The sequence below is a fragment of the Bemisia tabaci genome, chromosome 5 (assembly GCF_918797505.1).
Source record: "Bemisia tabaci chromosome 5, PGI_BMITA_v3".
NCBI lineage: Eukaryota > Metazoa > Arthropoda > Insecta > Hemiptera > Aleyrodidae > Bemisia > Bemisia tabaci.
The window spans coordinates 5,424,235-5,437,651 of record NC_092797.1 but is presented as its reverse complement, the minus strand read 5'-3'; the positions used below and the strand labels follow the sequence as shown (position 1 = coordinate 5,437,651).

At 38.3% G+C, this 13,417-nt stretch overlaps 1 protein-coding gene across 4 annotated transcripts in view; it reads left to right on the top strand.

The window, feature by feature from the left end:
• LOC109034870 (Protein C kinase 53E) overlaps nt 1-13,417 on the top strand; it is a 337,504-nt gene that overhangs the window by 308,493 nt on the left and 15,594 nt on the right. For 2 of the 4 annotated variants that reach the window (XM_019048242.2, XM_019048241.2), the window contains exons 8-9: nt 2,424-2,450; nt 12,207-12,341. In XM_019048242.2, coding sequence (XP_018903787.1) covers nt 2,424-2,450; nt 12,207-12,341 — 162 coding nt within the window. The remainder of the gene's footprint in view (nt 1-2,423; nt 2,451-12,206; nt 12,342-13,417) is intronic. The other 2 variants (XM_019048244.2, XM_019048243.2) reach the window with 1 other exon arrangement.

The window sequence follows — 13,417 nt, the reverse complement described above, 5'->3', positions numbered from 1 at the left end:
AGAGCTTATTTTGAGCTTGGGAGATGATTTCAGAGAAAACCAGTGGCAACATTGCGTTTCTCGCGAACTTTTACTAAAGAATCAATGGTCAAATCGCAAATCCCTCACACATGCAACATCCCCATTACAAGTCTTTTACATCTTTTGTTGTTCGTCAAAAATACTCGTCCGTATTCGTTGCGGGATCGACCCATTCCTTTCATCGGTCAAAATTTGATGATAAAATCAACAATGAAAAAAAAAACAAAAAAAAAAAACTCAATTTCGAAAATCTGATCGTTATCGGTCCCTCCAATAGCCGCGCTCCTCTCGACTTGTTGAGCCTGTGCAAATGCGAACGCTGCAAAACAAGACACTTTGGAAACTCGAATGACGGTGTGGGAGAAAAGACAGCTCCGATAAGTTCCAGAACTTTGTTTATTGCCACGAAAAGTTGTTCATTTTTCCTCCGGCTCGTAACGGAGCGTCCTCGAGTTTGAACATTGATTCGAAACTTAGAAAATGCGAACACAAGCCAATTTTGTTCGAGCGAACGCGAGGCCGGCGCCTTCGCTCTGCAGAATCCTACCAGTGGCAATGGCTTGCTTTGCAATGTATCGCTTGATCGGTCATTTAAACCTATGGAAAAGGACCGATAAACAGGGTGTTCATTACTTTTAGGGTCACTTACAGGGTCTAACTTATTGTTTTCATTTCATCCTTTCAAATTGTCATTGATGAATATTTGGTTTTACTTCTATCCTTAAAATTTTCGATGTAAAATATACATTATACGTATTATTATTTTTTTTTTTTTATGAAAATATTACTTTTAAATTGTTTTAAACGTGGCAAATATTTGTAAAACCTTTTCCAAGCGATGGCATCGATATTAATCTCAATGAGCCGAAGTTGTGTTGAAAAAAACTATACAAAAATTAATAAAAGCGGGGAAAAAACTAAGAGGCAAGCAATCTTTGGTTTCAACCCATTTGTACATCGATCGTATAGAGTCAAATACGTCCAAGCGTTTGGTTGCGCGTACACCACGCCACCACGCTGCAGCACAGTGAAAGCACAAAATTTAAAAAAAAAAAAAATTAATTGCTTTTAAATCATTAAATTTGACACGGAACCACCTTAATATTTACAAAGCATACATTGTATTTTCCTCTAATACAGATCTTTCTTTCTTCATCAATTTAAATAAAAATAATCCACGCTGAGAGTCCAAACATTTCAAAATCATGAGTTGAAAAACGCTGACTCTGCGAGTTTAAATATTAGAGCCTAACACAGAGCGGATCAGCTTGCTGCCAGCGCAAGCGCCTACAAACCTAAATGGATACTTCACGCATTGCGCAATGCGTGAAGTATCCATTTAGGTTTGTAGGCTGCGGCCCGCCACAGCGTGCCACGGCGCCTCAAGCAACTATTTCACCATAGAGGTGTTGCACAGTATCATACGAAATTGAAGGCGCTCCAATATATTAAGAATGACAGGCATCATTCAAGAATATGGATCTTTCCTGGCAAAATGAATCAAGATGCTACGGCACAAAAAGAGAGCGGTAGTCCAAAAACTCACTTACTCCTATCATCCGTGTTTATACTAACGTTCAGTATAATTTTTGAATTCTATTAGAGAAAAAAGTGAATCCCTGAAAAATCCCTCGACATTTTTTAAGACTTTCTCATCCGGAAAATCATGGCATTTGATTTTGCATCGCTGGCCCTGCCGGCAAGGCAAGACGAGGCGTTCATGATTGATAATTGATATTACTCCATTCAAAGCTGCAGAAAATAATCGATTATTAAAGTGTTCATTGCGGACACATGTCGATCCTTTTCCATAGGTATAAATGACAGATCAATGGATACATCGGAAATCACGCTCTGCCACTGGTTAAGACCACCCTTTCAATTCGTCAACACTGTTTTTCCTCCGTTTGATTCCATCATAAGTGATCGAATCTGTATCCCGTGTCACACTATCAAAGCTAGCCTTCAAAATATCAAGGTCAGGTGTTGTGATTGGCTGAACCGATGTCTTGGACCAATCACAGCACTTGACCCTCACATTTTGATGGAGTATTTCGAAAATGTGACACTTGCTCATGTCAGGTAGCCTGCTTCGATGTATATCGATTATTTTACATGTACTCAAATAGACTTAATACAGTGTTGTCTGCTCGCGAGAAGCCGCCACTGTTAAACTTTATATATGCTCTCTCCTCTGTCACATCTTAAACTTGTGCACCATATTTTTTTCTCACTCTGTGCTTTGAATAACCATCTATCGCATTCCAATCTGCTTTGAACTCTTCTCTCGTGACGTACTTCCTGTTACTTTCATTGCGAATCACTGTACATACAGCAGTTCTGCGCACTTGCTAAATGAGTAACTCTCTTCTCTCTTTGTGTTTTGTCCCAATCTCGAACAGGGCTCCAAAAATCAGGGCCGGCAGTCGGTGCGTGTGTTTCTCTTTTTTTTGGTGTTGTCTTTTCCCTCCTTTCTATCAGCATCCGTCCTCGCATGATTGTTTATATGTGTCAAATATCATCCGATGTAGATTGCGGGCTAATGGAGAAATTGCAGGTGTCTTAAATTTTTTGAATTTCATCTGTAAAATAATACTGCTAGGAGAACTGAGTACGAGGATATCCTAGGTTTCTAAATTGAACAATTATTGGAGAAAATATGACAAAATAACCTAATCTGGTAAAATACATGTGTTTAAACGGGGAATGCCGCCTGATGACGTCACAACGCGGCACATTTTCTCACTTTTAAATCTATTTTTTTCCAATTTCCTATGTCAGAAAAAAAATTATGAAAAATACTTCAGCTCATTAGGTACTCTCAGATGAAGCAATACAATTTTTTGTTTGCAAATTCTCCATTATCAGAATCGATAAACAAAACGAGAGACTATGATGACGGGTTGAACTTTCATGTTGGCTGAAACGGGTGATTTTTATAGGCCAAGGGGGAGGCTTTTTGACTAACTGTATACTATCTTTCGTGAGTTGGTAAAAATGGGTGTACTCTGAGTAGTGTGCATGATCAACCACCATGAATTGTGAAAAAAGAGGGGGGGAAATTTATTTAGAAAATACTTGTGTTTGCATAAGCGCAAATTGAAACAAAATTGTTCAAAATAGAATCCATCCCTACTAAAGATCCTCTCGCAATGCGAAGCTTTTTAAGGGAACTTAAAAAGTTTTCAAAAATCGGAACGAAGGGTGTTCCGCTCCGACAGGTTTCAAAGGGCAAAATTATAAAGTCTGATTTATAAAATATGTCTAAGCTGAGTGCTTTCTCTCATATTTTTGCTCCGTCGTGACACTGGGACACCTGCTCCTGCATTTAACCAGAAAAGCAAATGCAAAGTAGACGCCTGACGCGCGAATCACGTAGATACGACCTGCGCTAACCTCCCCAAGTTTACCGAAGCTGAGCACCTGCAGAAAAGCTCACAGTGTTGCCGAGTGAATTTCGTATTTTCATGCAATTTATTCCTCTGAATGAATCCATCGTGCCAGTCATTGAATCATGCACGGAAAAATTAAATTGCTAAAAAAAAAGACTGCAATATTTCAACGTAGACTTCACAACTTAAAAATGCTACTTTAACCACTATTGTAAACTAATTTAACAACGGGGGTGGTTAAAGTAGCATTTCCGTGTTGTCAAATGTACGTTGAAATATTGCAGTCACTTTTTTTCGCAATTTAATTGTTAAAGCAGCACTTAAATTTTTTCCGTGTGGATTTAATTGGAATGTATAAAGGACAAGGCGCAAAAGTGCAGTTTTCGAAAAAAATGGGACTTTAACTAAAAACATAGTCTTGAAATGTTTTCCGTGAAAAATTCACTCCCTAACTTGTAAGCATCAAAATGGGAGTTTAAACTTTCTCTCCACCATATGAGGTTCCATGTAATGATGAGACTTTAAACACTTATTTCTCGAAATAGCAGAAACTGCAATCATGTGGCTTGTTCTCCGAGCCTCTCAATTATTAAAAAAGGCGTATTGTCGATGATCTTCCACCATGAATGATATTACATCATCACTTAAAACTTTGAAAATGAAAATAAGTGAATACTACCAGAAACAAAATGATAGTCAAAAAAGAATTTAAAGTTTAAATAACTATAATTGTTTTAATTTAAAAACCTCTTGAAATTGAACAGTTTGACTCACAAGTCTCACCCCTAAAGAACACCCATCAAATATCTTATCAAGTAGATAGCTTTGCCCAAGATGAAATCGATCAATGTAAAAAAGTATGAATTTTCCTGAATAGGAATACACAACTAGCATGCTATAAATCTAACCATAATCAGCGTAATTGCATTTCACGTCGCCTAATTTTTCTAAAGGCATTTTACCATGTAGGGTATTTTGTTGCCTACACTGAAAATTGAAGGCAAACTGACATGACGTTGAAGTAACAGCTTCCCGTTCAGGCAATAACCTTTTTTTGTGTGCCTGTGCGTCCCAAGTGAACTTACGATTTTAAAATGATACAACTATTCGAACCCGTGGGAGCTCGTGTTGCCTACACTAAAAATTCAAGGCGAACTGATACGGCGTTTCATTCGGAAATTCTGGACAGTACTTTAAATATATACCGAAGTTCATGAAAGATCCTTGAAAATTTCAGATTTTACTCTATTTAACTCAACGAAAAGTCCTCAGTTTTTGCTTCGATAAGCTTTCATGAACCCTGCAATCGTCTAAACTGTAGATGAGGAGCTTTTTTTTTTAGTTTAATTCATGATCAGATCGAGCCAGTTACTACCATTGGCGGATCCGGTGAGTCGACAACACTGTGCTCTCTCCATTTAAACCTACGGAAATGAATCGATTCCCGGAGGAACCAGCGTGCTCTGACATGAATCGATTTTTTAGCACAGGTTTAAATGGAGAAAACCCAATTGTGCCAACTGCTGCCCTGCCCCAAGTTGCGAAAAGCAGGAGTATAATGGCCAAGTTGTGTTAAAAGTTGTCCCGCGGGAAGTAATCAAATGAGAGCTTCGCGCAAGTTTTATTCTCGCATCGTCGGAGAGGGGGGGGGGGAGTCAAAGGGGTCTGAAAAGCTTTCGTTACCATTCAAGTCAATTCATTATCTTTAACCGAGTAATCGTCCCCGAACGAGCGAACGCTTCGCTTTAATTTATGGCTGTTAGATTCAATTTCCGCAAGATTTCGCTAATGGGCGAATACATATTCTTAGCGAAATATGACGGAGGCTCAAGTGCCAAACCACGTATCTCCGTTCGGGAGGTCGCGCGTCGGAAATCCCCCGTCACATTTTATCCTCCGCGGAAAGCCCGATCGTAGCTTTGCACAAAATGTTGTTCCAGCTTTCCTTGTTCCTTCAACAATTTTCCCCGGAAATTTCGCGCCGAAAACTCGAGCAGTAGTCTTCTCTGAAAATAAAATACGCGGAGAAAATTTCTTCACTTCCTCGTACAGTCAGAAATCTGTCGTCTGCAGAGTTTGGCAGCAGTATACGCCGTCGAATAATTTTGCGGCCAAATAAGCATTTCGCCTTCACTTCATGGAGTAGGCAGAAACACGACTTCGGAGTTGGAATAGTTGTATGATCGATCCGCAGAATCGTGTCACACACAGTTTGTGGGGTATTCAATAAACCAGTCAAGTGTACCAAAAGGCATGCTGTCGTGCTAAGGAAGAACGCCATATGAACATTCGAGAGTTGCCAAATTTTCTTTGATTAAACGTGTATTGTTGACGGCATTCATGCAAATTTTTCTTTGAAACTTTCAGATATTTTAGATTAAATTGCGTACAAAGTTGTCTGAAAATTTTGGGGGAATATATTCAAAATTTTCCCAGTAAATTCGGTTTTTATCGAAAGAAACTTGGCAACGTCTGTAGGCGCATACGGCGTTCTTCCTTAGCACGGCAGCATGTAACCTAGGAGGTACGCCCCCTGACCGCTGCGCGGTCCAACCCTTCGCTGTGCGGGACTCGATCAGCCGCAATCAAGATGCATGGTTTGGTACTTTAAAGATGGATAATTACGACTCTTAAATGTTGCTCTGTCTCAATTTTTTCATGTCTCGAGCGAATAACAGGTCTTTTTCATGATGAGAACACTTTCCCCCGCAATGCCTGAACCAATGTTCCGCAAAAAACAAGTATTGAAATAATTGAATTTTCTGTCCATCGCTAACATTTGCTTTAAAATTGCGTGACCTAACCTAGAATTTTGGCGTCGACAAACTTGTTCAACTCTTTTAATTTGGAGCCTAGCTAAATCAGGCTTAAAATGATTTTAATACTAGGAGCGATTGGTTTTTTTGTCGTAATCTCGTTTCTTTACCCGAGTGGCGCCTCGTTCCCTGATAAGGAAAATGAATGCTTATTACGCTACGCACTCAGTCTTTTTTCATGAAATATTTTTCAGTTTGGCTGACGCAATGCATTCGATTCAGAGCAAAAGTTTGAGTGAGTCAGTAAAAATATCCGTTCGTCTGACTTTTTCCGGTGTTGATACTCAGTTTGTAGTTATTTTCGCCTGTTTAATTTAACGAGTATCATACTTTTGAAGGCGTATTTTTCGAAGTTTTCAAGATATAGCCCTTTATTTTACATTTGAAGTTGGTGTCTCAGTAGTCTTTTAGAGTTTTAGGGGAATTTTGTCTAAATGTGTGTAATACCATTTTGGAGGTTTACTTTTACGATAAGGCTCGCCAAACTCAAGGTGAATAGATTCATTTTGCGCATCGTTTTTCAGAGTCCAACCTTGCGGTGGACATGCGTTTCGCACTTTAATTTCTTCTAACGACTTTATTACCCCGCATGAGTGATATTATCCCAGCATGCTACTTGTGTTCCGATGTTTCCGGTTTTAATTTGTATATATCTTAGCATGTTAATCCTGATACTCCAGTGAACGAGAAAATGTTCTCTAAAAGGGGTTTTCTATAAGCGAAAACTGAATTTTTTTAGTAAAATCGTAGAGTTATATTAAAGAGTATTGAGCTTGTTTCGTGTCAATTCACGTGTACATTTTGTTATGTATTCTGTGTATGTATAAATCGTTTTTGCTGTTGACTGTCATCCACCGCTGAAAAACCAGCATTAAAAATGTACTCACGCGTCATAAAGGCAAAGTGACATCTTTTCCAATCCGTCCAATGCTTTTTGATGCGAGGAACGCACGTGCGAACAATAATGGAAGTTTTGCAAACACACCACGATGTTTCAAACTACCCGCTGTCTGTGTATCATTTTACTTTTTAATTTTCGAATATGTTTTTTCGTAGAAGAATAATTCTAGTCCACAATTTATTTTAAACCTTTTAAGAAAGTCCATTGAAATTTTTATAGAACTCATGCCAAATAAATAGATGTTTTGATTTCACCAAGTACCTATATCTCAGGAAACTAACGGCAAAGATCGAAAATCAAACTGTAAAAATGCGTATCTCGTTTGCGTTGTTTCAAAATCTCCGTTATTATCTTCTCTTATCAACGGAGAACGAACCAACAATATCGCTGACATTTTCACAGAATGTTCAATACACAGAGAAGGAAATTCAGAGAAATTTCCATGAACCGACGCTAAATATTTTTCCATTCAAAAAATAAGTTTCGTAGTTTTCTGATACTCAAGTTAGAAATACTGTTTTCAAAGACATCCTATAAACCATTTTTTTACGTCACAGATGTCAGGAGTAATTAAATTGTTTGGAAAAGGTCTGCAGCGTAGCAAACTGAGATTCGGGGATATGCATATTCACAGTTTTATCATCGATTTTTTGTCTCTTAAATGGACGTATTTCTGTCAAACGGAACTATGTGCATTATGATGTGAGCCCTGTTATGCATGTATCCTTATAGATCTCAGGGCTCATGTCTTAATGCATATAGTTCCGTTTGACAGGAATACGTCCAAATGAGGTCTCATCACGCAATATAGTCCAATCGACTAAAATTAACGATTAAACCTTCTATTAGCTAGAGTTGGCAACAGCAACTCTCATATCCCCATCGAATCATGCTCAGCTTATCAAAAGCTCATCAAGCTCTGAAGCTGTAATGTGTACCGAATGCAACACACCTACGCCTTTGAGTATTGAGATCAAATTGTGCATCAGATCAGGTCGCATGAGTCGAACCCCTTTGCCATGTCGACGGCAAAAATCGGAAAATGCGTATTTCCATTGCTACATTTTAGAATGTTCAATTAAATTTTATCATAACAAATACTGATCATAATATCCTCTTGAAATTTTCTGCGAATCTCATTGAGTGAGTGAATAACAAGAAATTCTGTTCTGTCGCTAGGTTTCCATCTAAAATATTAAATCATAAATTATAATATTATAAATTAGAATATTCGATTAAATTTTATCATAAAAAATACTGATTATAATATCTTCTTGAAATTTTCTGCGAATCTCATTGAGTGAGTGAATAACAAGAAATTCTGTTCTGTCGCTAGGTTTCCATCTAAAATATTAAATTATAAATTATAATATTATAAATTAGAATATTCGATTAAATTTCATCATAAAAAATACTGATTATAATATCTTCTTGAAATTTTCTGCGAATCTCATTGAGTGAGTGAATAACGAGAAATTCTGTTCTGTCGCTAGGTTTCCCTCTTAAATATTAAAGCACGAGTCAAAGGCAGATCCAGCAAGTTAGCAGCATTGACTTTCCTCCATTTAAACCTGTGTTGATGAATCGATTCTTGTCGGAGCACCTGGCATCTTCGAGAATCGATACATTTCTACAGGTTTAAACGGAGAAAAAACAATGATGCCAACTTGCTGAGTCGGCCAATGGCGAGTAGAGATTCGCGATGTCGCAATCTGAGGTGGATAAAGCATTTTTCGACTTTAAGTATTGATATTATTTTTGCTTTTTCCTTAATTTCTTTTTTCCCCTTCATTCATTTGTAGATTCAAAGAACGAGGAAGCGGCATTTTTTGGCATTTAACCAGAATCATCTCAACTGTATAGGTATCACGTTGCCAAAATTCTTGTCGTATTCTATTTGTTGACAGAGATCGAAACTTCAAAACGCCTGGAAACTGTGTGTGAATTTCCATCAACCTATTCAAAATATTCTTAAAAAAATCCAAGTCGGGTCATCGCTTAGTTTTCTTGTAAAAAAAATGAAATATGAGAGGAAATGTTACAACGTCTCATGTAGTTAAGATGATTTTGGTTGATTCCGTCCATTCTGTGTTCTTTATGTCTTCTCTCTCAGCGTCTCTACCTCCGTGTCCACAGGAATTCGTCGTATAAATATTCCAATGTCGCAAAAGTCTCTTAGAAAATTTTTATTTTTAAGAAAAATTGTGAACATTTTCCTTGAACTTTCAAAAAGTTTACATCGATTTGCGGATGCAATTCTGCAAAAAATTAAGTATTTCAAAGTTTCTCCCATAAAATCGTATCATATACAAAGAATTTGGTAATGTTCAAAAGATCATGCTGCGTTCTTCTTTAGCAATATAGCGGGCTGATCATTGAAAAAATTGATAGACAAAGCGATGGACACAAACGGCGAAGGGAAAATGGAGCGATCCTATTGGTTAAAACGAGTGGCTGTCATACACCAATGGAGAAATGATGAACTATAATGATTGGTTGCCGTTGGTTACTCTTTTACTTAACTCCTTTGTCAATAGCAACCACTCGCTTCCACCAATAGGGTTTTTTCTCTATCGTTACCTATGTCTCTCAATTTCAATAATCAGCCCGTAGAGTACGTGTACTAAATTATTCCGTTTGAAAATCATAGCGATAGTTAAGGGAGTCTATTAAAGTTATTACGGCCATAAACATGCAGGAGGCTCATTGTCTCACAGATATATCGGGAGGCACCCGGCCGTGCTAAGGAAAAACGTCGTATGAACATTCAAATGTTGCCAAATTTCCCCTGTTGAAACATTTATTTTGGAAAAAAGTTAAGCATATTTTGCCTTGAAATTTTCAGATATTTTACATTAAATTACGAAAAATATTGTCTGAAAAATTGGGAGAAAATTATACTCAACTTTTCCAATACTTTCGTGTTTTATCAAAATAAGTTTGGCAACACCTGGAGGTTCATACGGCGTTTTTTCCTTAGCACGGGAGTACTGTACTCGCCGAGGCGACAGATAATATGGCTGCTTTTACTGTCGGAGGGGAAGATTCCTCGGCAATGAAATACACGAAATCGAAAGTTCCAACTTTGAAAGCCACATAATCGTACAATAACGCAACTCAATCGCTTTCGAGAACTTAATGGTGGGGAAGGCGCTTTTTCAAGGGATATTGCGTTGTGGCCCGTTATCCACCATTTGGACAGCTCGTGATTGACTCCAGTGGCGTGGCGCACTTTGCGATATATCGATTGGTCTGCCATAGAAACCTATGGGAAAGGATCGATAGACAGGATGTTCGCAACGAACACCTTAATAATCGATTCTTTAACCGTAGCTTCAAATGGGGAAATATCGTTAATCGATTCTTCACGCCTCGACACTGATTGACTCGAAGGTTTTTTTCCCATACCAAAAAAAGTTAGGTTCGTAATTCTGCCGCGCGAACAAGTAACGGCGTATGCGCATTCAGACGTCGCCAAATTTCCCTCGACAAATCACGAATTTTCGGGAATATTTGTAAATACTTTTCTTCCAATTTCTCTTAGGATTAATCGCTCGCAATTGGATCCAAAATCTCTGAAAATTTCAATGAAAAATATTCATTACTTTCGTTGAAAATAGGTAAATATTTTTGAGAGGATATTTGGCAGCATTCGAATGCTCACACGACGTTTTTCCTTAGCACGACAGCTTGGTAAAGAAAACCGTCTCCGTAGTAATTTTTTGTCGTGCTGAGGAGAACAACTCGTCGCGTCAAGGGAATGACCTATGGTGCTAGCGGGCTAATTTTTGAAATTGACAAACAAAGCGATACACAAAGAAGCAAAGGGAAAATGGAACGATTCCATTCGTCAAAACGGGTCCCTCGTGGATTGCTGTTACTTAATCTATCACTTACTTCCTTTGACTTTGCAACTACCAGCCTCCACCAATAGGATCGCTCCATATTTCCTTTGTCCATTGCTTTGTCTATCAACTTCAGCAATCAGCCCGCTAGTACAACTGGACGGAGTTTGACAGAAATGAACCAAGTTACATCAAAATCGACCAGAGAAAAAGAGGTTTGAAGTTCAACATTTTCAACCCCAAGGGGAAAAGTTCGATTGCAGGGTCTTTGCTCAAGTTCATCTCAGCACTCGATAAGGCTTTGACGGCGAGTAAGAAATCCCGAAAAAAACAAAAGCACCAATACGCATTTGACGCATGATTAGATGATTCATGTTAAATTGAAGGTGTTAGATGTACACGTGAAATTCTGTCTTCTCTAAGATGTGCAAGGACCACGTTTCGGTTTCGGTTGAGGTAGCCGGATTTTCTCGGTCAAAAGACCCTCGAGGAACGGAATTTTGAAGAAAATCTCTGGGAATATGAAGTTGACTCTGGAATTTTTGCTTTTTCACAAGGAAAGATAATCTATTTGAACATTATTAAGCCCAATATTTTTTTAGAATAGGATTTTTTGGTAGTGAAGTTTGAGGAGAAAAAGGCGGAGGAAAGCCTTTTTAAGTCCTTAGCTATCAGAAAGGGAGAGTGGTTGTGTTAAACCTCTGACAAACGGACGTATTTTTGTTAAACGGAACTAAGCGCCAAATTGAGTTCCTTTTGAGGATTTTAGAATCCCGGATAGCGCGTTCTGTCAAACGAAACTAAGCGCCATGGAAAAGCATTGCGAGTATAGGACGGAACGAACATCGCGCTCCGCAACACCCGCCAATCCAAACCCCCCTCTCCCCTCCTCCCCCTATGGCGCTTAGTTCCGTTTGATAGAAATACGTCCAAATGAATTGTTCAGAGGTCTATTATGCAATCAATCAGGGGAAAGACAGGGAATTGAAATCCGGAATAAAGTAGAAGCCCTGAAAATGTTCATTGTTGTCGTTAACTGAAATGATTCCATTGCATCACAGAGATTTTCAATTTCGCCACAAAAAACTGTCAAGAAAACGGGTCCCTTTCCTGTGATGAATCCAATTTTTCGTGGGACAATTCCTTTTTAAATTATGCTGTATTTTCTCCGGAAAATTCCTCTTTTAATAATTTTATCATTTATGCCATAATTTGTATAAAATCTTTTCAGAAAACATCGATCACGAAGAAGCCCGCGGTCGTTACCAGCAACAAAGATGTGCCCCACAACATGGGTCAAAAGGACGTCATACGTGCTTCCGATTTTAATTTCCTCATGGTCCTCGGCAAAGGCAGTTTCGGGAAGGTGAGAATATCTTTTCTTAAGTAGGATCTGCAATATTTATGTCGCAGACAATTAGCAATCGCCGGCAATTTTGCAAGCTGTTCACACGTTGTTTCAATAAATCTCAATGGTTACGCATCGGCATAATGCAATTTCCAAGGGTTATGGTCTTCAAAAGTATTAGCTCGGCTTGAAGCGCCTTCATTTTTTGTGATACTCTACGCTTTGTCACGTTGTTAGTTTAGTTGCCTGTCCGATCTCAACCCAACTAATGTCACGGAGTTCACTTCACGCTTTACTGAGTATGTATATTCCTGCTATGTTTTTAAGGGTGGAAAAGTGTCTGTTCACACCATAGGCAACATAATCAGCACTTTAATCTTGTTCTTTTATTTTTGAATATTATGATTTTCTATATTTATTCACCACTGGCTTGTAAATTGCCGGCGATTGCCAATTGACTGCGACATATACGAAAGAATGAGAAAGATCTGATCGATCAACCAATTGATACTCCTTCAATTTTCAGGCGCTTCTTCAAGAATCCTCAAAAGTCAAACAAAATGAAAAGTTCTTGAAAATTCAGGAAACTTGGGCATCTAACCTTGAATTTTCTATTTGTGGCTAAGTGTTAGTAGAACACCCCTCTATGCTGCCGTACAAAATAAATTGGCAACTTTCAGATGTTGCAGAATTTCTTTCGATAAAATTAAATTAAAAATCTTTCGTTCAGCCCTTTTATTAAATAAAAAAAAATTTAGCTGCAGGATGAGAATGGTTTTCGAAAAACAATGAGTAGGGGAGAGTTGGAGATTCAAAGGGCGAATTTCCGCTTTTTCTAGCGTACCTAACTCTTTTCAAGAAATCAGCTATGTTTCTTGTCTGGCTCTGGTTGTGATTACCGTACCAATTTACGCATTCTCCTCAGTTTTTACTGTAACTTTTGCTGTACAAGTTTTTTTGGGTTTTTTTTTTGTCGGAGAGGGAGTCTTTCGGACCATTTTCACCCTCTGAATCCCTAACTTATCTCCCTTTTGTCTCGAACCCCATTTTTAAACTTAAGCCAAAATTCTGTCAGAGGTGTTGATTTAAGGCAT